At 42.6% G+C, this 27,329-nt stretch overlaps 1 protein-coding gene across 2 annotated transcripts; it reads right to left on the bottom strand.

Annotated features, from left to right (window-relative positions):
- On the bottom strand, positions 1–26,345 carry epha2b (eph receptor A2 b). 2 transcript variants are annotated; one of them, XM_085394970.1, is made up of 17 exons: positions 26,099–26,345; positions 25,363–25,442; positions 23,218–23,866; positions 9,154–9,309; positions 8,447–8,791; positions 8,137–8,264; positions 7,680–7,851; positions 7,507–7,603; positions 6,735–6,790; positions 6,490–6,615; positions 5,573–5,770; positions 5,411–5,472; positions 5,038–5,247; positions 4,782–4,931; positions 4,463–4,656; positions 3,435–3,590; positions 1–2,081 (listed from the first exon to the last, which is right to left on the bottom strand). In XM_085394970.1, exons 1-17 carry the CDS (start codon positions 26,262–26,264, stop codon positions 1,973–1,975), a joined length of 3,054 nt encoding a protein of 1,017 aa, XP_085251096.1. In that variant the 5' UTR covers positions 26,265–26,345; the 3' UTR covers positions 1–1,972. The 2 variants fall into 2 exon arrangements, with proteins under 2 accessions (XP_085251096.1, XP_085251097.1); XM_085394971.1 differs by having other exon boundaries at positions 5,585–5,770; positions 26,099–26,344.
- Between the last annotated feature and the right edge of the window lie 984 nt (positions 26,346–27,329).

Genomic DNA, 27,329 nt, shown 5'->3' with positions numbered 1-27,329 from the left:
GTGAGATTTTTTTTAATGTTGATTAGATCATATAACTCCTGTAAAACATTTTCAGGAGCAGCCTTGTAATCTGTTTCCAAAGAGTTCGTTGAGGACTTTTTTTATAGTTTCCAACTCTAGAATTAAAAACACCCAATAGCATCAGCATACCCAGGTGGGTGTAAAAACATGGCGTCTTTTAAAAGACACATTCTTCTGCTTGTTTTAATGTCCATCATGCAACGGGCTTTGCCAAACTCGAGACTTTATTGCTCCGCAAATGCAACAAAGGCAGTAAAAAGAAACCAGGAATGAAAAAAAAGGGACATTACAGCTTTTTTTTTTTTTTTTTTTTAAATTACTGACAATAAGAGAGCAAGCTCCAATTATAAACCCAGCTCAATGTTTATCAGGATAAATAAATACAAGTTCAAAATAAATACACTATTAAATACAGTATAAAACAACAGGCACAAAGGGAGGAAATTGCTCTTTGATGAAGGAAGAAAGCAAAAGAAGTAGGAGATGCTGCTTTGGAAAGTGATGAACTTAGAAAAATAATCTGTTTGGTAGTTGGTAAATAGCGAAATCATGAAAACTATACAAAATGTAACTGCAATCAATAAAACAGTAATAAAAAAAATCCCTTTTCCAAAGATGGGTGTCTAACTGCTACAACAGAATCATAGATACACTTTGAAAATACATTAAAAATTCAAGTAAAGGAAGGTGTACATCAGTAACACAACGCATTGCAGTCATCAATTAAAGCACTGGGGCACACTGTCCACTATCCACTACATTATAGAGCCGCTTCTTTTATATAGACGGAAGCAAACTCTCGCTAAACTCCTAGAAAGAGGCACTTTAACAAAAAGATAAAGTCTTTAAATGTCGGAAATCAAGCAACTGTCTATTCATAGAGCTTCATCCAGTCGACGTGTTACCCAAACCAACAAGAATATGAACGAATGTCTGTAAAGCTTTTACAAAACTAAAGGAGACATTGAAATTGCAAACCAAACTATTATTTAGTGTGAAATTGTCTCAACCACAACCACTCATTATTTAATCCTCACCATTTTTTTCCCCAGGGTATGTTTTTTTTCTTTTTCCCCCTCTTCGTTTGCCGGCACACTACAAACAAACGTGCTGCATTCCAATAGAAACTTTTGAGTGGAATTGCAAACTACTGCAATTCTTGATTCTTCGATCCAAGTGCTTCATTGTAGGTTTTCGTTCCTATAAACTAAGAGAGGGGGGGATTCTGTACACATAGAGTACCTCACATATGTCCTCTCTTTTTCTTCTCATATAAACATCACTTATAAGATTATAGCTTAATTTCTGCACACAGCCAGGAGGCGGCCAGTAAAAACACAAGGTCCATCTGTGTTTATGCACCCAGGCAACACCATCTCTTTAACTCTGGGCCAGCTCAAGCTCATTTCAGCCACTGCGGCGCTCCGTCCTCACCGGCCGGCCTAACAGGAAATGGAGCAAGGTGCCAATTAAAGGAAGATTTTGTGACATCACTGCCGACCACAGTCACAACAAAAAGGCTGATCACACCTTGACTGTTCCTTCGCTTGTTTGTTTGGTACTGGATACAACAAGCTCAGGGTACGATTTGTGTAAAGCATTCCAAGGAGTAGACCGTTTTATGAACCGTAGATGGAAAAAAAGAAAAGAAAGAGAAAAGAAAGATAAAATTGCATCTGTACAGAAATTATGGATAGTAAAAAAAATAGATATTCAAATATACACAGTCTACTTGATATATTTGTCGGTGTGTATTTGCTCCATTCCCTGTAGATAAGAAATCAGAAAAAATGTACAGTAAGCTTGTCTTATTCAGTCAGCCTGAAAGGATGGCACAGTCCTCTTGATTCTGATGATCCCAAGCCATCCCCGCAGTAGTGCTCCAGCTCCGTTTAGAGTTCAAAGGGCTGCCGGCTGCAGTGCCTGATTTGAATTCCCTTCATTATAAGGATCACACTGCAAACACGCTCAGTGTGCTGGTCTGGTCCTTTAAGCCCAAGATGCTGTAGGCAATTCTTTTCAAATGTCCAGGCAGCCTCACTCCAATGTTCTTAATATCCCTGCAAAGGACACACACACAACGAGGAGGATATATAAGAGAAGCGCCACATGGATTTACAGTCTGGCCACATTCCAACACTTTTCACGCACATCCTTCCTGCCTCTCGAGCCTTGAAGTAATCACTGACTCATTCGATGTGATGAAATGCCAGCCCGGAGCTGAACCGATTCATGCCTACGTGGGATGCTTTCCAAGTGTGCAGTCTGCCAAGGCTTTGATTGATCTTTCATAAGAAAAATAAAAAGGACATCACAGGGGGCTCGACGAGCGCACGACGCGAACCTGCAAAAGCCCTGCAAAGCAGCAGCCTAAAGTCAAAGCCTTAATTACTTAACAAGGATTCTCTCTGCTGACGATGAATCAGTTGTCTGGCAAGCAGAGGGCGCGTTGTAAATAACTGCTGGTTTTCCAAGAGTGCTACCAGATGCCCCGAGATGGAAACATGGGGCCATGAAATCACACCATACTGTATGACAAATACTTCAAAAGGGTTTGTCTCTGCTTCACAGTCTGCCCATCTTCCCAAGATCAAGACCTACATATATACGTTGTGGCAGAATGGGGTGTGGAGGGGTTTATTTTTGGTTGGTCATGTGGTTAGAAAATGCTCTGGCCCTCGTTATAGAGCTAAAGCAACCTTATACTATATGCTTCACTAAGCCTTTCTTCCCGAAACGTTGAGTTCATCTCATTAAATTACCCCTTTTGTAATCGGGGGAGTCAGGGAAGATCTAATTGCCTCAACCATCTTGTGATGAGTTCAGGGAGTACTTTCTGAGCGCACCTCTTCAATCTCTCCAGAAATCACATCCATTTCAATTCAGTAATCTCCTCTAGTTGCTGCTCCTCTACAGCCTATTCCCTCCTCCCCCCCCCCTCTTTCCCCTACTTTAATGTTGAAGAAGCCACAAAAGGCCTTCGATCTAAACGGGCAAAACTGGCGGTTTGTTAGGGGCTCGAGTAAAAGTGCCGTCCAGGGCAGCGGGTGTGATTGGGTGCAGGGAGGGAGGAGAGAAAGGATGGAGGAGGGCAAGAAAAATAAGAACTGCAGTAACCACAAGCCACCACCGTCAGCCAACCACAAATGAGCCCCACTTCTTCTCCTTCCCTCGATTAAATTTTCCATCTCAAACATTTCTTAAGTTGTAACCGAGGCTGGCGATTATATTGAGTGCAAACTATTTTGCTGGCTGTTAAAACTTAACATCTTTGGGAAAACAGATACATGAACTGCCCGAGAGAAGTCCGTCAGGGGCTGGGAGGAAAAACAAGTGTGCAACTTTTGGATCTACAATCTTAAAACCTGTGAGCAAATAAGATAACTGCTACTTTAATATCATGTCACACTTACTCAGTTTTCATCTGCAGGACTTGTTCCATGGTGACAATCCCGGCGCAGGTGAAGTTCTCGCTGTACTGGCTCATCTTGATGGACTCCAGCCATTCAGACACCGACCTGAAGGGAGAGCCATCTGAGCCGCTGGTGCTTGGCAAGCGGATGGATACGCTGGTAAAGTAAAATGGATCCAAATGATAATAATCAGCAGGCTTTCCCCACAACAAAGGCTGATGACTGAACTGCAATTACTGTGCAGGAAACCAGTGATAAAAACCAGTCTGAGGAGTTGGGGCGAAAGATAGCGTGGCATCCTTTGTCCTTTCTCACCGTTTCTGGCTCTAATGCGTTTTCACAAAGGTGAAAGTATGTATTCTCACACACAAAAAACATCAAAAACAAAAGAATGAAAAACAACAAAAAAAATCTTTAGCACGCATAATTCTTCCATTAGCCCAGCAGCAAAGGTGTCAGTGTGTCCTGATGTTTTTAAGTATAACATCTTAACACTGCCACTGCCCCAGTTGACCCTAAACATCCTGCAATTTTGTAAAATTAAACTTAATGGTTGAGCTGCTGCCTAAAGCTCTCCTTTGAAGCTAGGAAAGGTTGAGTCTGAAGTCAGACGGCCAACTCTGAGCTGAGCGTCGAGTCAAATTAGTCACGTTTTAAAACTCCTGTGACAAAAGTCCAGTCAGACGTCAGTCAAACTGTTTAAAAAAAAAAAAAGCCTTGATTTATTAAATAAACTGAGTCATTTCCCTGACAGACTTGTTAATAATGATGTGCATAGTCTTCAATGCACATCGCATGGCTCCGTCCTAACATCTAGCAGAAGGGAAGCTGAAAGAGCTCAAAGGACGTTTACATAAATGAGACAGAAGGAGGGAAAAAAAGTAATTTATATTATTATTGTATTGCCAAATGTTTTGGTTAAAGGGCTCTTTCCAAGAACTGGTTGCTGATAGTGGCAGCCACTGTAGAGTCAGCACTAGAAAAATATGCACTATAAGCCTTCTGCCTAGTGTTTAAATAAATCTTACCGTGGGTCAAAGTCTGCAATGGTCTTCAGGGACTCTGGGCTGCGCAGCAGCTTGTCCAGCAGGCTCACTATGTCTCCGAAACGTGGCCTCTTGGCGCGATCCTGGAGCCAGCACTGCAGCATCAACTGATAAACGGCTGAGGGACAGTCCATAGGTGCCGGGAGCCTGAAAGCTTCATTGATGGCCTTCATCACCTGGAAACAGTTGATCTCATTAGCCCTTTTTTTGTTTGTTTTTTCTCTTTAAAATGACAGGGTTCTTCAAACTTTGTGGTCTTTTTTTTTTTTAATTCTATGAAGTTTGCTTGTCTGGCACATACCTCGTGGTTGCTCATGTCCCAGTAAGGTCTTTCTCCAAAAGCCATAACTTCCCACATGACTATGCCAAAACTCCACACGTCACTAGCCGAGGTGAACTTCCTGTATGCTATTGCCTCTGGAGCTGTCCAGCGAATCGGAATTTTACCTCCCTATGTGAGAAAAAAATGTTAAAAAACGGTAAGAAACAGATCTTTAAAACGTGGTAAGATGATTCTGGCTGGAGAAAAGCTCTCAGGAAGGCCCACATCTACTCACACTTGTGGTGTACGTCCCCTCAGGATCGTCCTCCAGCACCCGGGACAGGCCGAAGTCAGACACTTTGCACTCCATGTTGTTGTTGACGAGGATGTTGCGGGCAGCCAGGTCTCGGTGGACGTAGCTCATGTCAGAGAGGTACTTCATGCCTGCAGCGATGCCACGCAGCATGCCCACCAGCTGGAAGGAAGAAATCTCACCATCATGGTCCTGGTGTAAGAAACAAAACAGTTATTATAATAACTTAAAAAACAAAAAAGAAAAAGGATCAAACTCTGAACTTCAGAGCTCGTTCTTGTGTTTTTAACAGCTTCTTTGTGGCTATACTCACAGAGATAGTTGCATTAGTAAAAACTGTATGTTGTGGACTTACCCTAAGGTACCTATCCAGAGCTCCATTCTCCATGTATTCAGTTACGATCATGGCGTGTTTAACTGCACAAAGAAGCCACCAAGAATAATAAATTACACATCTTTCCATTGCACCAAAACAACTGAAACATATAAAACTTAGAAAAGAAGCGGCCAAACTCACAGAAACCCTTACATTTGGTAACCACTCCCTCTAGGCGAATGATGTTCTGGTGGGAGAACTGGCCCATGATGGAGGCCTCGCTCAGAAAGTCCTGCCTCTGTTTCTCGGTGTAGCCAGGCTTCAGTGTCTTGATAGCCACTGCCACCTCTTTCCTCCCCGGCGCTTTCAGAATACCGCGGTACACCTCACCAAACTCCCCTGCAACAAAAAAAGAAAAAACACCATCACTCAGACACTTGAGTTGAAAACTAGATGCCCAATATTGGAACATGCATCTGATACATCTCAAGAGTTTACCCACAGGGGTTTGGCTGTGCTACAGATTGAAAATGAGGAAGACTGCGCGGCTGTTTTGCCCGGGGCTCTCTCATAGAGGTGTGTTCTCAGAGCCTGATTCTCTGTTGTTGTTTTATTAGCCTGTAGTTCAGGGTGGTGGTGGGGGGTGGGCATGGGAATCAGCTGTCACGAGAGGAGAACGGGTGGGGGGCACGCGGTCGTGGGAAGCGGGTGTTGGAAAAGACCGTTTGCTTACAGGGTAAAAGTTTGTCGCAGTTGAGTAAACGTATCATCATGTGGGGCAGAAAATGGAAAGAAAAAAAAAAAAAAAGCCGACAGCGCTCAGGAAGGTGCTCTGATATCGTTCCAAAACACCGTTCTTGCAACAGTTCCTTTTTTGTGTAAGTGTGCTGTCAACTTGAGCCACGACAAAAAAGGTGCCACAGCCAAGACAATAAAATGTCTCAACTTGTTGTGCGAGCCTGACGGATGTTAATCTCACTGAAGTAACCACCGTCAGTCACCCTGCTAAGCTGTGGAAAATGCACAATGTAAACAGCGAATTTGGGGGATTGGAAAAATCTTTCAACGTCTCAGAGCTAAGACCCACAACAGACTGTCTCAGCAGGGCTGTCACTCACCAGCTCCGATGACTTTCTGTTTGGTTATGTGGCTGGGGTGGATTTCGGTGGCAAACTTGAGGACGGCCACGTTGGGGTCCTCGTATGTGTGTGGATCCACGTAGGTTTTCAGAGGCTTCAATTGTTCTGTCAACCAAAGGAAGAGACAACAACAACAACAAACACTGTTATTGTAGGTCAACAAATAAATCAAGTCAATTCATTGAAATGAGACAGAAAGGTGGGAGAATTTTATTTAATTTTACCTGGGGTGGAGAAGTACGTGTCCTCTGGTCCTTGCCTGGTGTGAGAGTTCCTTTTTCTAAAAACAAAACAAAAAAAAAAGGAATAAATAAATTTTTAAAAATCCATCTGCAAATTAATGCCCTACTTTATCTCTTTATTATTTCCTTCCTTTAACATCAAGAGCACATGGCAACCTTTGTAGCAATTTTTCTTTTGCTCTAAGGCTTTCACTGCTGCAATGCATCCATTCAGAAAGAAGTGGCCCTTTGATAGCGGCTGTCGATAGGCTGTGTTTGCAAAGCTGATTTAAAGACTGAAAGACAGACGAGCAGGAGGGGAGGGAGGGAGGTAGACAGGCGGGCTACAGTACAATCTGCTACAGCAGAGACCCAGGTCACCTTTGACAAAGTACCCGTGGCCTGGTGCAGAAAGAACCAAGCCCCTCTTATCACCAACAATGTACCACTCTGGGCAAATTTCCTTTCAAGGGCCCCCCCACTACCCCCCCAACACTCACTAGAATATCACCATTGAGCAATGACAAGGCACATTCAACGCAAATTCCTCGCCAGTGAATGCTGGGACACAAATCCAGATAAATAGAAAGAGAAAGCTGGCTAAAGGAAGGGAAAAAGTGAGAGGTGAGGAGAGATGAATGCGGGGGCCATTTGGAGGCCCCTCAAAAAGGAAAAGCAGAAGAATGAGGGAGGAAGCTGGTGGAGGAGGACTTATTCTGACCGATTAGCAGACAGAGAGTGGAGGGAAGGGAAGCAGAGCGGGACGTTTACTGACCGTCTGTGGAAGAAAAGGAACGCGAACACTACGATCAGCATCATCGCCACCCCAATTGCCGCCACTAATAAGACAGTGTAGTTCTGAGACGGGCTTCCTGGAAGAGAAAACAAGGTTAGACGCACACATCTGCATGAAACTAGTGAAACTTGTAGAGGGATTCTGCTAAGTACCTTCAGTCAAGGTCTCGAAATGCTCCTCCATTCTGGAGCCTTCGGAGTTGTCATCGCTGCCGAGGGCCTGCACAATGAACAGGTAGGCCGTACCCGGGGCCAGATCTTTGATTTGCGCAGAGTTCTTGTCGAGCGTGAGCACGGTGTAGGTAGTCTTATCAAGGTTGTCATCCTGGGAGGCAGAGGAAGAAATGTGATCTAAGCAGCCAGTGTTACTGCAGAAGACGTGATCCTGCAGCCATTTATATTAGTGGCTTAAGCTTATGGCCAAAACGGCGATGTCTGATTTTGAAAATTTATGCCTCGTGATATAATTATGAATATTCAAAATAGATCCAGTGGATCTGTTATTTAAACAACATGCGAAACACACATACACTGACACAAAACCAAAATGATACATAAGACAAAGTTTGATTTCAGGGCATTCCTGGTGAGAAAAACAAAAGATGCTCACCTTCTTGTGGTAAGTTAGTTTATACCGGACGTGAAGCTGGGCACGTGGTCGAGGGGATACATCCCAGGAAAGAGCCAGGCTGGTGGAGGTCCGTCCCACCAGTCGCATTGTGGTAATTTGGGGGGGATCTAAGGAGAGGGTAGAGAATATTAGGGGTTTTTTGTGATGTGAAAAGCTGAGAGGATATAAGAAACAATAGATAAAATAATAGACTTTAGAGCTGAAATCCGACAGTTCATCTTTCAACCTGTGGAGTTGTCGCTACCTCACAGATAGCCCCACACTGCTGCTTCATATCAGCTGTGCTCACCTGTGTAGTGCAGAAATATAGTGACATTGCTCCTGGATGCTGGCCGCTGAGCCTCACTAGCCAACTGCGACACGCCGCTGTGCGCCTGCACGATGAAGGTGTAGTTGAGGTGAGCTTCCAGCTCGCTCACTGACACCCTGGCCTCAGTCAGCTTCGTGCTCCCCGGCTCATAGCGAACTCTCTCCCCACAGGGCTGACACACAACCCCATCGCAGCGCTGGCATTCCACGCTGTAGGTGATGTCATTACGACCTCCGGTGTCTTCAGGGGGGGTCCAGGAGAGGATGAGTCTTCCCACGGAGGGCTGACGGACAGCCGAAAGATCTCGTGGTGCAGAGGGGGGGCCTGGTGAGCACAGGTTTGAAATGCACGCAGCATTAAGAGCAACGAAGAAGAGAAGCACACGATGCCAGATGTGTGGGATTTTTTTTTTTCAGCTATGACTTGAAATATACTTCTTTTTTTTAGAAAAGAAGTTTGATAAAAATAACTTTTAAACATGTCCGGTGTAGGCTGAAAGTCATGCTGCCAGTTCAAAACCATAAACACACCCCTGCACATCCTGAAGGATTCACAGTCACTTTTAAAATGTCTCTTTTGATTACACACTGGAAAGGTCACGTGTGGAAATGGCACTGGTTGCACTGGCTGAGTAGCAAACACATCCTCATTTCAAATGTTTCTTTTTTTCCTTCCACGGGTCTCACCTGAGCAGGGTCCAGTAGTGGGGTCGGTTGGGGCCCGGAAGAAGCCATCCTTGCAGGGACAAAGCACAGCACCATGTTCCAGCGTATCGGTGTTGGCAGGACATGGCTCGCACGCGTCACTCGATGCCTCCGCTTTGAAAGAGCCAGGCCGACATTCTGCAGAGACAAAGACGACATTTGCATAAGCAGCAGAACAACAAATGACTTCAGGCAGCATCCCAAATGACAATGCAAAGCTAGTTTCTCCAGACCTTTCTACACCCGTCAATAGAGCAGCAATGCTGTGAACTTTTGACCTCATGTGCAACACAATCAGGCTAAGTTGACATGTCAAGACTAAAAGTCACATTTATACAGGGCTCAGTAATTTGCTGGTTGCAGACAGGGATTGATCAAACCTTCCAATTAGCAGATGGCCTGTTCTACCTCCTCAGCCTCAGCCACCTCCAAGTGAAAGATATTTTGTAGGGAAAACATGTGCAAGAGTTTGCATGGTGCTGGCTCTACTTATTAAAATACTCAGATGAGCCCAATTCAGCCTGCACTCCTGCCCTTTACTTCTTCAACCTCTAACGAGGAAGACTTTGATTATGAAAAGGACTGTCAAGGTGGTTATTTTGCCACACACGCTGAGAAAACGAACTTCAAAACGTTTAACTAAGCAGAGCACAACATGAATGACCCTGAAAGTAACATTGACCCAGATACCCACTTCTACAATAACACCAATAATACTTGTGAGTACTATACAGATGACCAATTCAATGTGAATATTAAAATGGCAAATGCATTGTCGGTCATACATTTCAATAGTAGAAGCCTGTATAAAAATTTTTCTAAAATTACAGAATGTTTAAGTAAGTTAAAAAAGTTTAACATAATTGCAATATCAGAAACATGGCTCGATAATGAGAAAGTTAGTGAAATGGGACTGGAAGGATACGAATTATTTACAATGAACAGGGTGAATAAAAAAGGAGGCGGTGTTGCTTTATATGTAGATAAAGTTTTGAAATGTAGTCTGATTGAATGCATGTCAAGCACCATAGATAACATATTGGAATGTGTCACTATTGAAATTCATGTTGAAAAAGCTAACAATATAATTATAAGTTGCATCTATAGGACACCAGGTTCATGCCTTGAGATATTCAATGAAAAACTTGCTGCTATGTTTAGCAACCTAAATGATAAAAAAGTGCAAATAATTTGTGGTGATTTTAATATAGATTTGCTAAACCCAAATGGACAACAGAAAACAACAGATTTCATAAATACAATGTATAGTAACTCCCTTTTCCCTGTAATTATAAAACCAAGTAGAATAACAATTGATACAGCTACATTGATAGATAATATATTCACAAATAAAATTGACCATGAAATAGTAGGTGGACTTCTTATAACTGATATAAGCGATCATCTTCCTGTTTTTGCAATTTTTCAAAATTATTTTGGGATTAAAACTAAACAAAAGAATCAAATATTTGATATGATACGACATAGAACAACAAGAGCCATTGCTGCCCTCCAGGTGGACTTAAAGGAACACAATTGGAATGAGGTTTTTGCAAATGAAGATTCAAATAGTGCGTATGATGCATTCTTATCAACTGTAATTTCACTATATGAAAAACACTGTCCTTTAATGAAAATCACTAGAAAGCATCACAGATCAAATAAGCCATGGATCACAAAGGGGATAGAACATGCATGTAAAAAGAAAAATAATCTATATAAGAGATTCATAAAACAGAGGACAAAAGATGCTGAAATAAAGTACAAGTTATATAAAAATAGATTAGTAAATATTATAAGAACAAGTAAGAAAGAATATTACCACAAATTATTGGAGCAAAGTAGAAGTAACACACAAGAAACATGGAGGATATTAAACAGTATAATCAAAAAGGGCTCAAAAAATAAGAATCATCCAGATTATTTAAAAAAAGATAAAGATATTGTGCTTGATAAAACTAAAGACATTGCAAATGAATTTAATGATTTCTTTGTAAATGTTGGCTTTAATTTAGCAAAAGAAATTCCAGAGTCAAGAAATAATAACGACCTAAATAAACATATTACTCAGAATGTGTCCTCCATGTTTATTGGTGCTGTAACTCATAGAGAAATAATTAACATTGTGAAGACATTTAAAAATAAAAAGTCCACTGACTGTTTTGGTATTGACATGATATTAGTTAAAAGTATTATAGAATATATAGTGCAACCTTTCGCATACATTTGTAATCTGTCCTTTCAAACTGGTGTGTTTCCCTCACAAATGAAAATAGCAAAAGTTATTCCAATCCATAAAAACGGAGAGAGATGTCAGTTTACCAATTATAGGCCAATATCACTACTCCCACAGTTCTCAAAAATTTTAGAAAAGTTATTTGTTAATAGACTTGATAAATATATTGAGAAGCATAATCTCCTAAGTGATAACCAATATGGCTTTAGAGTGAAAAGGTCCACTTCAATGGCAGTGATGGAACTTGTTGAAGGGATATCTAATGCAATAGATAATAAGGAATATACTGTTGGTGTTTTTATAGACTTAAAAAAGGCGTTTGATACAATTGATCATTCTATATTAATGAATAAACTAGAGAGATATGGCATAAGAGGGATAGCATACAAGTGGATGAAAAGTTACCTGGATGAACGATATCAATATGTCGAATTCAATAATGTAAAATCTAAGCAGTTGAAGGTAACTTGTGGTGTTCCTCAGGGCTCTGTGCTGGGCCCTAAATTATTTATATTATATATAAATGACATATGTAGTGTTTCCAAACTGTTAAAATGTGTATTGTTTGCTGATGATACCACTCTGTACTGCTCAGGTAAAAACTTAGAACAGCTTCTGACTACAGCGGAAAAGGAGTTAAATATATTAAAAAACTGGTTTGATGTAAATAAGTTATCATTAAATATAAAGAAAACAAAATTGATTATTTTTGGCACTAGACAAATTAAAAATGTATCTAAAATAAGGGTTAATGGAATTGAAATTGAAAGAGTGTACGAAAATAAATTTCTTGGAGTGATAATTGATGATAAGCTGAGTTGGAAGTCTCATATAAACCATGTGAAAACAAAAATGTCAAAAACCATTGCTATTCTCTATAACACAAAGCATGTCCTGAACAAAAAAATCATTATACACACTTTATTGTACTCTGTTGCTTCCATATATGACTTACTGTCTGGAGATATGGGGTAATGCATATAAAACGAACACTCTTCATATTTTCAAGTTACAAAAAAGAGCTATAAGAATTATAAACCAATCAAACTATATAGAACCAACTAACATTTTGTTTATTAATCTGAATACCCTGAAATTTTATGATTTAGTTGAATATAAAATGGCACAGATAATGTATAAAGCACAAAATAACTTGCTTTGCCCCAGTACTCAGAAGCTGTTCAAAGTCAGAGAGAGTCAATATGACTTAAGGGGAACAGATTTCTTTAAAAAAAAAAAAACAAGATAAGGACAAATATAAAGCAGAGATGTGTTTCTGTTAGAGGAGTTAACCTGTGGAATAGTTATGACAGTGATTTAAAAAGGTGTAGTTCATTTTCCTTGTTTAAAAACATGTTTAAAAATAGAGTAATAGAAAAATATAGAAATCAAGAATGAAAAGAGCAAAAAGGAGAAAAAAAAAAACAACCTCTTGATTCTTTTGCTTTGATGTAGTTACTTATCTAAGGTGGAAAGTTTTGTTTTTTTTTCTTTGTTTTTTTGTTTGTTTGGTTGGTTGGTTGTTTGGTTGGTTTTTGCTTTGTTTTATTATTTTCTTCAAGCCCTGTGTACAGGAGCTGCATACAAAAAGATATTTTGTGAAAAGGGTTGGCGTAATAAGCAAATGCTTCAGCCAATACCTTTTGATTAGCCTTGTCTCATGCTTTCTTTCTTTATGGTAGATTTTTGTTCTGTTTTCACTGTTTGTTTGTTTTTTTTTTGTTTTTTTTCACTGTTTTCACTGAGATTTGAATTTGAATGTTAATCAAATCAATAAATCAAAACGCCACCTCTCTCACTCCTCTGCTGGCTTCTCACCGTCTCTCAAAGCACAACCAGTTATGCCACATTTGACGATACTTAGGTTTTCAGTGCTGCAACGGGAGAGAGGAATGGAAGCAACAGCTTTCATTAAAAACACCAAGAATCAGCCCAAAACTGCATCCGCGTGCGCCTGACAATCCATCATCTCTATTTTTTTTTTCCTTTTACAGAACCACATGCAGATCTTTGAAACTGTATCGCTCAGATAAGATGACACCCGATTTCACACGTCCAACTCTGAATAAAGAGACGCAGGTAGGGGTCCAGCTGTGCGTAGCCGCGGTGAAATACGAACTTAATGTGGTGTGAAATCTCAGAGAGAGCGTGCCATAAAGGGGAGTGAAAACGAGATGGCTCCCCATTAACTCCGCGAGAGCATTCCAACGCCTGCTGCCGCTCGTGTCCTCACGCCGTTGCACATTCATCCACACACGCATTCATGTGTGCACCGAACACATGCACAGAAAACACATACATGTATGCAAAGCACAGCCTTGGACACATGGGACAAACTGACATCAGAACAGGGATTATGTCTACTGCCTGTCACCTGTTCACATCCCTCTGCTAAGTCAGTTCAACTACACACACACACACACACACACACACACACACACACACACACACAGAAACATAAAATAAGACATCTCTGCCTTTGTTCCAAGTTGTATTTCTGGAGTAAATAGCTAATGAGTAATGACAGACCTTTACATTTTCTCACTTGTAAAGGTTCAAGTGATAAAAAAAAAATTCAAAAGAGGTGCTAGAAATAGAGATCAGACAATGTAAGAACCTTTCATGATATTCAAAGACTGTGGTTAACGCCGCTGACAGAGGAAAAGCAACAAAACATTCAAATCAAAGGCAAAATGTGTGTGTTCCAACAGGGGCGACTTATAAAGGAGAGCCGAGGATGACGATAAAAATCAGATTCACGCAGAATTCTTTCACTGAGGTCGAAATGAGTCAAAGTTTATCTGCAACCTACAAGTGCCCACACACACACACACAGACAGCACATGGCTGTGGCTCTGTTTAAGATATATCAAGGGGATTTCCTCAATAAACCGTACATTTCACTCCAGCTTCGCTTGTTTTTTTCCTCGATCTTTGCGGGTTGGGAGCTGCGCTGCTGTGAACGGGTGTGTGTGTTATATAAGGATTAGAAGACAGAAAAAGCTCAGCTTGAGGTATTTTGTTTTGTTTTGTTTTTTAAGTTTGGCCAACAGGCTTACGCGTTACTCAATCCTCCCTCAAGACAGCGCCTCGTTTCTGTCTCAGCCAGCTGTTTCACCAACAGCTACTGCTACTCATTAACGCAGACGAGGCAAGAGGACAGGAGAGGCAGGAGAGAGGTGGTGTGAAGGGGACAGAAGAAATACTGTATCCTGCTGAGGACTGAAGAAAAGAGGGGAGAAAGAAAGGAGACGGGGATGGGTGAACTCGCTCATTGAGAAGGGGGAACAGCTGCTGCCTCAAACCCCGATTCATACCCCTACCTCTCCTCCTCGTAATCCCCAAATTCCTTCCTCCTCTCCTTTCTCTCCTCCCGGTCGCCTCTAAAAAGCCTCCCAGCTAACCCATTAACATTGCTATTCACCGCTGACCAACAGGCAAAGAGAATGCCATGCCATTCAAGTGCTGAAAGAAGAAAAAAAAGAAAACATACAAACAACCAAGCGCTGCAGATGGGAATAGCCGGAATGCCACATGGCAACTGAAAAGAGGAGGACTAGCCTCTTTTTGGCGCTACAGTGCCGGCTGCAATGCATCGTGGTCAGGCCTGCGGAGATGATGGCCTTACTCTGCGAGTCCCCTCTATAATCAAGATGCATTCCAGCGCACACCACCCAACAGGAGGCCTGTACCAGAGCGCCTTGAGAGCAGATTCATTTTCAGCCCAGGTCTCCGCTGTAACAAAAAAAGGTCAAGGAGTTTGTGTATCATGAACATTTGAGTCACTGACGGTAAATGAAAGTAGATGATTCTCTGCTGAGGTATTTGATGAGAGGATTCCTCGACAAAGGAGAAAAGTCCGGTGAAAGACAACTTCCTTGTTCCACGGAGAAGGTGGAGAGAGGGGCTTTGGATTGTTGCTGGACACAACAGGAAACAGGAAGTGTGAGACTGACGCAGACTTCCTTCCTAAAGCAGCCAATCAAAGCATGGAAGCATAAGGGGAGCGTGACCAGGAGAAGAACTGCCGCTGTGGCTACCAGAGACCTGAGACAGAATAATAACCCAAAAGGAAGCCAGAATGTGTTGACCCAACACGAACAGAGGCACTAAACCCACAAAGAGAGGGGGGGCTCCTTAGATGAATGATCGTGTATACAAATGTCTCTCAGCCAGCTTCTTCAGAGTTGAAACATTTCACAAAGTTAGACTGGCCATTTTTCCCCTCCCTGTAGCTACAAAGAAAGGAACTGTTTGTCATTTGAGAGGCCCCGTGTGCCTCGAGTGGCTCTGTGTTTGTTTATTGAGAGTGAGTGCAGGGGCCCGCTACATTGCTGGGAGCCTGAGTGGCTCTGGAGTGGGAGCCTCCGATGGCCACCCCATAAGGCTTGTCAGCTGAAGTTAAGATGGATGGAGGCGCCGAAATGATGAATGCACGGTCGGAAAGATGGATGAATGGGTAACATGGTGGCTCAACAACAGGAATCGGCCCTCAGGACTCGGGCAGCACATGGTTAAGGGGAAACCCCCCTGGTCCCCCAACAATTGAAGCCAGTGCAGGGCTTTTTAAAGGCAGTAAGGTCATGTCTGCCTCAGGGCAATTGTGAGTTAAACTGTGCATGGCTTACAGGGAGTCAGTGGCCAAGTAAAACAAACACATGCTCGCAGTGAGGAGGAGGGAGACAGAAAGGATAAATTCAGAACTACAGCCAGTGAACAGAAAAGAAAAAACATCTTGCAAAAATAATACCAACCAAGAAATGCAATGTCTAGATCTTAATCAGAATGGCTCCCCGAGTATAACTAAAGGCATTTGCCTGTACCCTTGTCTTCTTATTACACTCCCCATCCCCCTGGTTTTCTCCACCTTGGGACAAACCTGTAATTGCAATATGTCATGTCATTTTGTTTGTATGTAGGGTGACAACACGCCATTAGCATTTTGGGGTACTCGGAGGTAGTGGAACAATGGGGGTCTGTGTTGAAGGAGGTGAAATGGTAATATGAGCTGGGGTGGGGGGTCACTGAGGTAAAGGAGGGGAGAGCAGCAGAAGGCAGTAAAGGTGTAAGGGCTGAGAGCAGAGTGTGCATGTGTGCATGTTGGGGGTGGGTGGGTAGAGAAGCATTAGTCAAAGGGATTAGCTGACCAATGGAGCAGCTGTAAGGGCATTACATCTGTTTTACAATTGCTCTCAGGCTTTCATCTGGGGTTGCTAACAAACACAATAAATTCCCCGATCTGCTTTCGCCTCTCACTCCCTTTGTCCACCCAGATTCACTGACAGGAGGAGGAAAACTGGGAGAGAAAGGTCGAGTCAAGCAGACACGAAATGTGCTCAGCGTTTCTAAGGTTTTGCAGATGCATCGAAGAAACCAGTACTGGTTGAGGTGAGCCAACAGAGACAGCTTCCAGTGGTTTTCCGCAAAGCTGCTTGGTAGAGCCAGATGACCAGGTGGCAAACGCGACACCCGTTTTACTACACCACAACAAGCCAACAGGTAACACGCTGGATGCTGATCACTGTCTGCTTCCTGGCTAGGGGAAGTGGCCAAAATGAGACCGAAATGCACCAATAAACAATAAAGGTTATCAGGGAGGACAACGAAATGGAAAGCGGCTGAGCAAGGCCGCTCGGCATCGACCGACAATGGAAAGCCCTGAGCCAACGGGTTGGGGAGTCACCAAGGGATTAGGTGACCTCCGGTTTCCGCTGTGGGCTCGTCCTGTTAGCAGTGAAGGGCGGGTGGGTGTTGTGCTTGGGGGAGGTGGGGGTGACTGACTGACATGGGGGAAGGAAAGTGCTGACCTCACACACCAGCAGTACAATACAATGCGCTTCACATACACACACACAGCCTGCAGGCTCAGGAATGTCACCAAGAGGAAATATGTCCCAACTTCCCCACCACAACCAACACGCACACTAAAAAGCTAAAAATTGCTAAGGGTCAGTTGTTTGGGCCAAGGGACATTTGGAAACTAAATAAGGCGACTGCAAAAACAAACTGGTTGTGTTGGTCAGAATGTTGAGGACTCCGATTAAAGCTGCACTAATCAATTTTTTAAAAATACATTCACAGCACTACGTGTAAATCAAAAACACTTGTTTGTCATGACGAACACGAAAAGTAAACACTTCCCGTTAGTTCAAAAGAACCTTTTCCCCCCCGTTTTTCACTCATTGTTTTGGTTTTCCATGACATGAGGATTGCTGAACATCCAAAAACTAGCACTGTTCTCAGTGCCTCAATGTTCATATAATTATTTAATTATAAATAATAAAATACGCATGGAAACCATTTGTGCTAATTACACTGTAGATGCAAAGCTATACATTTTTTAGGTTTCAAAAAGTGGGCTTCCCCCTCATGTGCCTCACAGTTGTTTGGTCCACTGCCTACTAATTCCTTCATTTAACTTGGACAATGTGAGAGACTTTGGTCTTTAATTCTGCAGCTCAAGTGACTACAACTGCATTTTTCGCCTAGCTAAACCTTAATGTGGCTGCCATATTGTTACAGTGCACATCTTCTAAATGTTTCGGAGGCAGGAGGTCTGCCTACAATTAAAATCATTAGAACTCACTGAATTTTCAGCAAGTGTTTTAAGTGGTTAGTACTGTATGCTGGCCTTGAGAGTTCAAACACACTGCAAATTAAGAAAAGACCAACCAAGAAAAAAAAAAAAAAGCTGCACAAAGTACACAAAATACAACGGAAGTTGAATAAAACTCAACGGAAATAGAAAAAAGGCTGTGCAGAAAAACTCCCAAATTTTAGGGGGAGAAAATAATGTGATGGAACAGCTGTGGAAGTAAGCTAACAGGAAATGGCTAATAGCAAACATGCATCTACGGCATTATATGAATTAAAACATGCATTACCTGCAACTTTTTCGCCCTCACAAGGTTAGACGCAACTGTTCTGTCACGTTAATGTCTCCGCAAAAACACTGTTGAGTTTTATTTAACTTCCATTGTGTTTTTCTATTTGCTGGTGTTTTCTTGAGTTGCAATTGGTTTGACCTCTCAGGGCCACTGTAGGGTTAGGTATTCACCACAGATTTTTTTTATTTTTTTTTTATTTTTTTAAGTATATACATTTTTTTTAAAATAAAATCATGAAGTGCCCCACGGCTCGACCGCAACACCAGTCACACTTTTTAAACCACAGTAGTATGATTAGCTGCAGTCCACATTAAAAACTTGTGCTACATTTTCTGTCATCTTGTTTGAATTAACTGCCAGTGTTCTGCTCACTAAAAGCGTGGCCCAACAAGACTGTGCATGACACCACTTGAAAGTCCACCCCCACCCCCATTACCTAACCAGCTCACTCAAGTTCAGCCCGCTAGGCAGACGTTAGCTTGGCGTAAGATCTGAGAAATCCAAAGTAAATCAGTGTAATCACAGTGGGTTTATAGCCAAGGTTATATCTAGACTGTGCATCTAAATGAACAGCATTGTCCAACGAGTTTGTGACTTAAGCAATTTTCCCCCTTTTTTCCCCTATTTTGGAGATCAGCCACAGGGATCAAAGGTTAAAGGAGTTTGGTAGAGCAGAAAATTTCAGTGTGGGGATTATCCTGCAGGAGTGAGATGATTCCATTGTGTAAAATCCACTTTAAGCCAGCTAAATGAAATCCCTGTCATCTTGAGGAGTGGTGCCGTGTTCACGTCTTTGCACAGTCACCATCAGATTGAGTGAAATTGCACAACACCTTTGTTTTAATAAGTCTGCAGTCACCATGAGGAACCAGCTGGCTCTCAGCGCAACCAGATTAAAAAATTTACATCTACTGAAGTGTCGATCTCTGACATTTTAGATTGCAAATGCCAGATCAAGTATTTTGTTTTTAAATAATTTACTTCCATCAAATGTTTATGGCTTAACCATTACATGAAGCCAGTTGTTTTTTCCTCTCCCCGTCCACTAAAAACTCTCCCATTGGCAGACTTGTTCTAATTTAGCTTCTATTTATCTTTACGAGCCACTTGCGGAGAAATGTATTTATCAAGGGCTGAGATGAGAATTGTACACAGTCTAAATAGTCCCATCATAGCCGTGTGAAACGGGATGTTTAAACTCTATTGGTGTCATATTCATGACCTGAACCCCGGCCAGTAATAACAGCCACTCAGTGATTTCACAGGAGACATGAACACAAGACGTGGAGGAAAGACTTTGTTTGTCTGCAAGTTTATTGTACTTGGGGCAGCTTCTGCAACAGAGCGCGTTTCGGGAGTAAACTGCGATAAAATGACGATGCAAATAATCCGCTGAGATAAGAAACTATTAAATAAATACGAGATGAGAGGGCGGAAAATTGAGGCTAAAATAGAAAGACTCTTCAGGGACAGGGAGGATTTTGGGAGAGAGGGGGCAGAGGACGGCAAAAAGAGAGATTGCACAAAGGCAAAAAAGCAAGCAGAACCAGTAGTTACTCTGCTTAAAAAGACTAAACACACCCAAGTCAATTACTACCCATACAAATCACTCACCACAGCATGCAGTCACAATTACAACAGTCACCAACTGTTTGTTACATCAGCTGAGGACGAGCTCGGAAACACGGACACAGACATCGGGGGGGGGGGGAGAAAATGGTTTACTGGAACCTTTGTGGAGAGAGGAGTCGGAACTTTACTGGAACTCGGGGAAACAGTTGTTCCACCGAAAGTGCCCTCAGCAGTCCAAATATTCCACACTGCGTGTCTTTTTCTATAGCGTCTTCTGTAAACCATAATATGGGATTAGGCCTTATTTGTTGAGGCTTTAGAGCGACCGAGGAGGTGTGGACCAGGGCACTTAGACACAAAAACCAGAGGACCAGCTGTGATCCTTTGAGGAGGTGCAACGGGTATGCCATTGCATTGTGCCAGGGAGGACTGTGGGTAAGGAAGGGCGTGATCGGCTGCAGAGGAAAACTGTCAGTGTCAAAAGTGAGTCACAAGGGGAAAGTGTTGAGGTTTAAAAGACTGACCTGGTAATTGAAAGAAAGTTGTGATTTCCCCCCCCCACAGAATAAAAAAAAAGCAAAGTTTATTTCCACAGCATCCTGATCCATAGCAGATGGTGAAGGGAAACAATCAAAGAAAGCTTCCTCGGTGCTCTATTTACAGTTTAGATTAAGTGGGGTTTTTAAATACAATTTTTTTGAAAATTTTTAAGTATTAAATAAAAAGCTTAATTTAAAAAAAATGTAAAAAGATTTTATTTTTTATTTTTTTTACAAAATATACACTTGTAAAGTATCTAAAAGTGTCCCAATTTTAAAAACCACCCCCCCAAAAAAACCCGTCTTGTCAGCCTTGCTGACTCATATGATTTACAACCAGTTCATAAAAACGTTTACAATAACTGCTCTAAACACTCAGTGCAGTGCAGGAAGCGATGCGTTTTATCTTCAGGGTCTGTTTGCTCGGTTCTGTCGTTACGATGAGCATCGACGGCCACCAAGAGAACAGCGCCACACACCAAATAGAAAAAAGAAAAAACAACAACAACAAAAACTCAGAGGTTTAAAAAAAAGGGGGGGGGGGGGGGGAGAGAAAAGAAAAGGGGGAAAAAGATCCCTGCGGTACAGTTTGACAGAGAGTGATCTCCAAGCCAAAAAAGTACCACAGTGAGGAGCTGTGATGAAGAGACGGGAGACAAAAACCAGATGAAGTCACAGGTTTCTATTTAATAGGTCCCACGGGAAGAGCGAGGAGTCATAAAAGTGAGTGAACACATCGCCGAACATGGAAACTTTCAACCCAAGTACGAAAAAGCGCCACAATTGAAGTTTTGTGGTTTCTCCCGTAACAGCGCTCCACACAGGAAAGAAGCGGGGAGAATGATTAACTGTGCGTCGGTAGGATATTCCACTTTAAGCTCTCTGAACCATTCATCTTGGCCCACACTGCAGCTCTGTGATTCATTTCCACCTTCATCTGCAACTGCCCTCATGCATCTTAGGCCTCTCATTTAACTTCATCCTGGTAGTTTTTTTCCCCCTTGGGGGGGGGGGGGGGGGGGGGTTCTTTGTTTAGTCATCTTTATGTGAGGGCTCGACCCGGAGCTGCTCTTCCCCCTCCTGGGAATTCCACAGGTCTGGAGTAATGCTGGAAGGCTCCTCCTCAGCAAACCGATCAGGAATGTATCAACCACGAGGGAGAGGAGGTGGAGGTGTGCTCCACCGGCCATGCAGTGGGAAACACAGCACTCCATTGTTCTCCTACCTTTACATTCCTCTCCTCTCTCCATTTAAAAAAAAAAAAAAAAAAAAAAAAAAAAAATCACGCCCCCTCCTCTAAACACAGCTTCTCGCTTTTGCATGACCCCTCTCTCTCGCTCATTCCTTCCTGCTTCTCCTCCCTAATCATCTTACCTGCCACTTTCCTGCAGCTAAAAATGATCTACTGACAGAAAACGTAATCGCTTTTAAAACAGCTCTTTGCCACTGGTGGGGGAACTAAATGGGAAAGTAGATCTGTTACAGAGCCACAGGTGGATTTACAACCGCTGCCCCCCAAAATGTCTTTCAGATGTCTATTAGAGGTATTCATACCCATATACGAGTGATTCAGGTCAGGCATGTGGGTGGGTACGAGCAAGTGTCACGAGCAGCAGAGAATGAGGCTCCCGAGTCTTCAGGTGTTCAGTTATGGAAACGGATCTGAACAGGTCCTTGCATGCCGGGCTGTGCAATATGTTCATATACACTGCTCAAGTCAGACACACACACACCCCACAGTGGAAGCTCAGTAAATCTGTGACAACAGAGGGAGGAGGATCAAGACATGGATGCAGACAGGGCGACATGCAGCCAACTTGCCCGTTCACACATAAGAGGAGGGCTTCAGCACTCTGTGACGCTCTATATGAACAAAGTGAGTGAGGCTCAAAAAGCTTCCTCCTGCCGCCTCCCACTTCCCCCCCCCTCCCCAAACCATCTTTAAAGATGCTAATCCATCACAGTACAGTAGCCTCCCAGCTTCTTTGATCACTTTCAGTCACTCTGACAGCCCTCACCGCAATAATAAAACCCTTCTTTTGCAGGACTTTAGGCACAACTGCACCACAACTACAAAGGCAAAGGGACAGATGTATCACTGGACGACATATCACACTCAAAAGATAACAAGAGCAGGTGATAATGAGGTGGCAGGAAATCAACCTGATGCAACATGCTGTAAGCCCTGAACCATGAAAGGGCCATGTGCTTGAGCAAGACTTTAAAATATGTGATTTGAAAGCTGAGCGTGACTCCAACCCAAAGGTTTCTTTATTTAAAAGATATGTTTTCAAATATTTTTTGTTACCAAATGAGATTCACCAGCGATGAAAAATGAATACGTCAAGTACAACCTGACTCGAAACCTCTTCTCCCAACTTAAGCCTCCATATCACAAAGGCTTTAAAGTGCTTCACATGACTCTTTCCTTAGAACTGCACATGTTAGTCATAGTGAAACCCAAAAACACTTTTCCTAATTTTACAGGTATCAGTTCAAGGTCAGGGATAATGCCAGGGCATGTACAAGTAGGCCTCAACATTCCTTCCATTGCAAAAAAAGAACCATGTTAGCCAAAGGCAGAATTCCACTGAGTTACAATAATAATACCCATCATGAAGATCCACACTCTGCCATCCAGGCCTGTTTTACACCCCGTGGCAATTAAAATAAAGGTAAATAGTGACTAATGCTGGATGGGTGCTTTAAAAAGCACACTCTCCTGGGAAGCAAATCCTGGTTTACACCCAGACGAAGCGCCTGTAGACAGAAAGACTTTGAGAATTCCAGAGACTCAATCGCATGTGCTCACCTTGACATGCGTCTTTGACCTCTTCGTAGCCCGGTTTGCACTGGCACTGTCCGACCTGCACCGCCCACTTCCCTTCCTCGGTGCAGTAGATGCGAGGTGACTCCTCACTGGCTGCGTTATCCACGCATACCCCGCTCACTTTCGTAAGTGGCTGGTTCTCACCTCCGGCCACCGTCTCAGGGAACGTGGCGAGATTCTGTACGGTGCCCGGGCAGGTTTTGTAGAAGACCCTGACGGAGAGAAGAGCGATGCAGGCTCCGATGTCTTGAAAGGCCAAGTAGAAACCTTTTCGAGACAGCCCGTCCACCACTCGCGTCTCTGTGTTGATGTGCATTTCATTTTTGCCGGTGATCTCATCCGGAGCTATGGTGGCCACCTTCTTAAACTGGCTCTTGCGGAAGGTGGTGCCCACATCTGCATCCGATTCAGACGTATAGAGGTTGAAGGTTTCCTTGCATACTAACGAGGCTCCGTCGAAAGAGTTGCAGTCGCGTACGATAAACTTAAGTTCCACAAAAACCCGCGAGGCCAATGGATGCCGCTGGATGAAGGTGGTGCGCAGCCAGTTGTCCTGCTCACGCTCCTCCACGTTGCAGATGGAGTACGTGTAGAACTGAGAGCCATTTAGAGTCCTCTGGACAACCTCCCACTAAAGAATAAGAGCACACACACACAAACAAGCGAAAAAGGTTAAGAGGTACGAACACCGAGCCCTGGGCAGCCCATAAGCATGTGCAAACCAAAACTACCAAGACAGCAAAGGAAAAAGGCTCTATTGCACTCCTCATAAGGGTTCAGCTATTGTACTACTGTATGAACGGTATGAGTGTGTGTCAGGGAAGCCATGCTCCACAAATTGCTAATTACTCCCTGTGAATATTTTTACAGCTTCACAGCAATAACACATTTCTGGGACATGGAAAACTGCACTTTACGAGCAGCATAACAATACAGCAAACCTCAGGGACTGATGAGCATGAGCATTTCTGACATTGCAAAGATACCAAATTATTTCCAATTCTTTCTTTTTTTTTCCTCCCCCCTCTGGCTACTTGTTGGCATGTTCCCCAAATAGCTTTGCTGCTTGCATATTAAATGGTGCCACAAATATTTCTGGTGGAAAAAAAAGTCACAGCAAGTTTTAACAAAACCTTGGCTCCTGAGAAACAACTGGCCCCACGGAGACAGAGGCTGTGGTTTAGTCTCTGCATGTAGCCCCTGTCCTATTAATTAAAAAATAAAAAAAATGTGCTTAGCTGGCCGATTGTGTGACTGTGCATATAAACTAAATGTGCAGCAGCAGAACCCACACATCTATAAAACAGCTGGTGAACATTTTTCACAATTTTTACAAGGGGCCCTTAAAACACCTGAGGCTGATTAATGAAAAAGTGAAACTTATGTAAAGGTTTTATCTCTTTTCTTCTTCTTTTTTCTCTTCAAGAAATTTGGGTGAGCCATCACAAACACGCTTGCACATGCCTTTGACTCATCAGTACATGAAATGAAGCCATTTGCTGTGAATTTGCATGAGCCTGACTGGTCAATTACTGTGAAACTGCAGCCCAATCGGAAGGCATTATATGTTTCTAGTACACTGGTGTAATAATGTGCCGGGCACTGCACTAAATGTAGACGTTTACGTTTTCCCCTCCATCCTAAACCCATCCTCTCCAAAAAAAAAAAAAAAAAAAAAAAAAAAAAAAAAAATAGAGAGGCACCACATGCTGCAAACTTTAAAAGTTAATTGCTCTGTGACATACAATTCTGGAGCTGAAGCCTTCAAACCACAAGAAGCCGCAAGTATTCCCAGTTGAGCGCTAGCAGCTATTCTGTCTGCCTAAGCTTTTGGTATAGTCCAGACATGCTTGGATGCAGTTCCTGATAGGATCCTGCTACTCTATCGCATATAAGGTTAACTGATTTTCATTAAAAAAAAAAAAAAAAAAAAAACTAAACATACACACACAGCAGCCGCTCCACATCTAACCACAGGAGTCAAATAGTCAAATGTCATCAAATTGGAGGGTCTACATTCAGCTGGAGCCTTTCCGTGCATTTTCTCCACGCTGATTTGTCTTTAAGGCAAATTCCAACAGGAAACGTGGGAGCTGGAGGAGAAACCAGAAGCAGAGCTTTACTCACCCCGGTCTTCTCTCCCTGATCTAAGGGCCAAGTCAGCCAGCCCAGTTCATCTCCTGACGCCCTCATGTCCAAAAGCATTTCTGTGGAGACACGAGAACAATTTCAGTAAGTGAGAATGCACCTATTTTAAAATATATATTTATCCAGAAAACATTTTGTTTGGTTTGAAATAAGTAAAAATATTAGACTTTTGATTCCTCAGAAGAGATATCTGTAAATAAGAAGCCATGAATAAGTTGGAGTTTTGCTCTTAGACTAAAGAAGCGATCAGATTTTAGTTAAATAAGAGCGGCAGCTTGCTGCATGAATATTAGACGTTTCATTTGCCACATGCCAGCAAACTTTGATATACTCGAGTCAGCGTGTTGAAATCTATTATTCCTCTTTTAATATAGAGGAGTGGGGGGGGAATCACTCAAATTGTGGCAGATTTCACCTGCTGGTGCGACGTGGTTTACTGCAGCGCACACGAAGTCTCAGCATTGCTGATGGTTAATAATCAAACCAAACTCCGCGAAGTTCTTTTTTTTATCCAAATAAAACATTGAAATAAAGAAAGAGACAGAGCAGTGCAGGACTGTCATAAAGCTTGAAGAATATTTCCTGGTTGTTAAAACAACAACTTTTAAGTTGGTGTCCCGCATGGCACGCGTGCTTTCCTTAAGCAAAATCTCACAGACAGATTTAATGCAACCAGGTTTTTAAATGATTTGCTTAAAAAAAAAAAGTCACTCACCTTCTTTAGTTTGTATTGTAATAAATATGCCACTGAGAAGTACGTATGAAAACAAATAACGTTTGATTCCACCAAAGAAATCCATTTGGAAAAACTTTTCCTTCCTCTCTCCGCTGCTGGGCTTGGCTGGGACTCTGAGAGGTGAGCACAGCTCGCTGCAGCTCATTCACAAACAGCACGACACGTCACGGACTCCGCCCGATGGAATGTGTGTTTGTGTGAGTGTGCGTGCATGGTGTGTTTAGCGTTTCCAGAGGTGGGAGTGAATGGCAGTGGGGTGGTGAGGCACTTAGGGACTGTTGGACATTTCATAATTACAAACAAACCATCACGAACATCTCGAAGAGCTTATCACAGTTAGTACAGCCTGGTGCAAGTTTCCAGAGAAAACCTGAAATATTTCTGTGTGCAATCAACCTCAAATTGCACTAAAAGGGCAAAGCACTGTTAGCCTCTGGGAGAGAGGAGGGTTAGAGGACAGAACTATTACCCTCCAATGAAAATTACATTAGTAATAATTTTTTTTAAGATTTCCTAATGCTGTTAAAAAAAACAGAGCATCCAGGTTTGCATTATTGAAAGTTACATTATTTTACTTTGCACACACACAAAAAAATAAATCACAAAACTCCTCAAACCTATCAGGGTCAAAATAGATGCTAATAGTCAGCTTTTTTTTTAAAAAAACCAAAAAAAAACCACATGTCTGCTGAGCAATTCCAGCTCCTTGTTCTTTGACGAATCTCTCAAGCTTCTCCAGATTTGATGGTCTTCAGGCACGGATCTTGATCTTCAGTTCATCTCACAGATTTCCAAAGGGATTCGAGTCAGGGCTTTGTGCAGGCCAGTCAGCAACGTTTACTTTGGTCTTCTGGATGTAGTTTTTCACAAGGAGCGATGTATGTTTTGTAAGTGAAAACAAAGTGATGACCCAGACCCAGGATTGCTGCTGCCTGCTGGAGGTTTTCTTTTAAATTCAAAATCTCAGTGAGTCTTCACCAAGATTCCTGACCAGTCCTTACCAGTCATGACCAAGATTCCCAGTTCCAGATGCACTGACGCATCCCCACAACATAATACTCCCACCACCGTGTTTCACTGTGAGGGTGGTGCTGTACACCTCTTCCTTCTTTCTCCAAGCATGAACAGCATCTCTGTGGCCCAAGAGCTCTAGTTTCATCTCATCTCAACAAACGAGGCACTTCCAGTATACATAATCCTAATAGACCTC

The sequence above is a fragment of the Rhamphochromis longiceps genome, linkage group LG20, assembly GCF_057381845.1.
Source record: "Rhamphochromis longiceps isolate RC_006_pf linkage group LG20, R_longiceps_female_GT1.1, whole genome shotgun sequence".
NCBI lineage: Eukaryota > Metazoa > Chordata > Actinopteri > Cichliformes > Cichlidae > Rhamphochromis > Rhamphochromis longiceps.
Note: the sequence above shows the minus strand (reverse complement) of the source record. Positions and strands in the feature narration are given on the sequence as shown.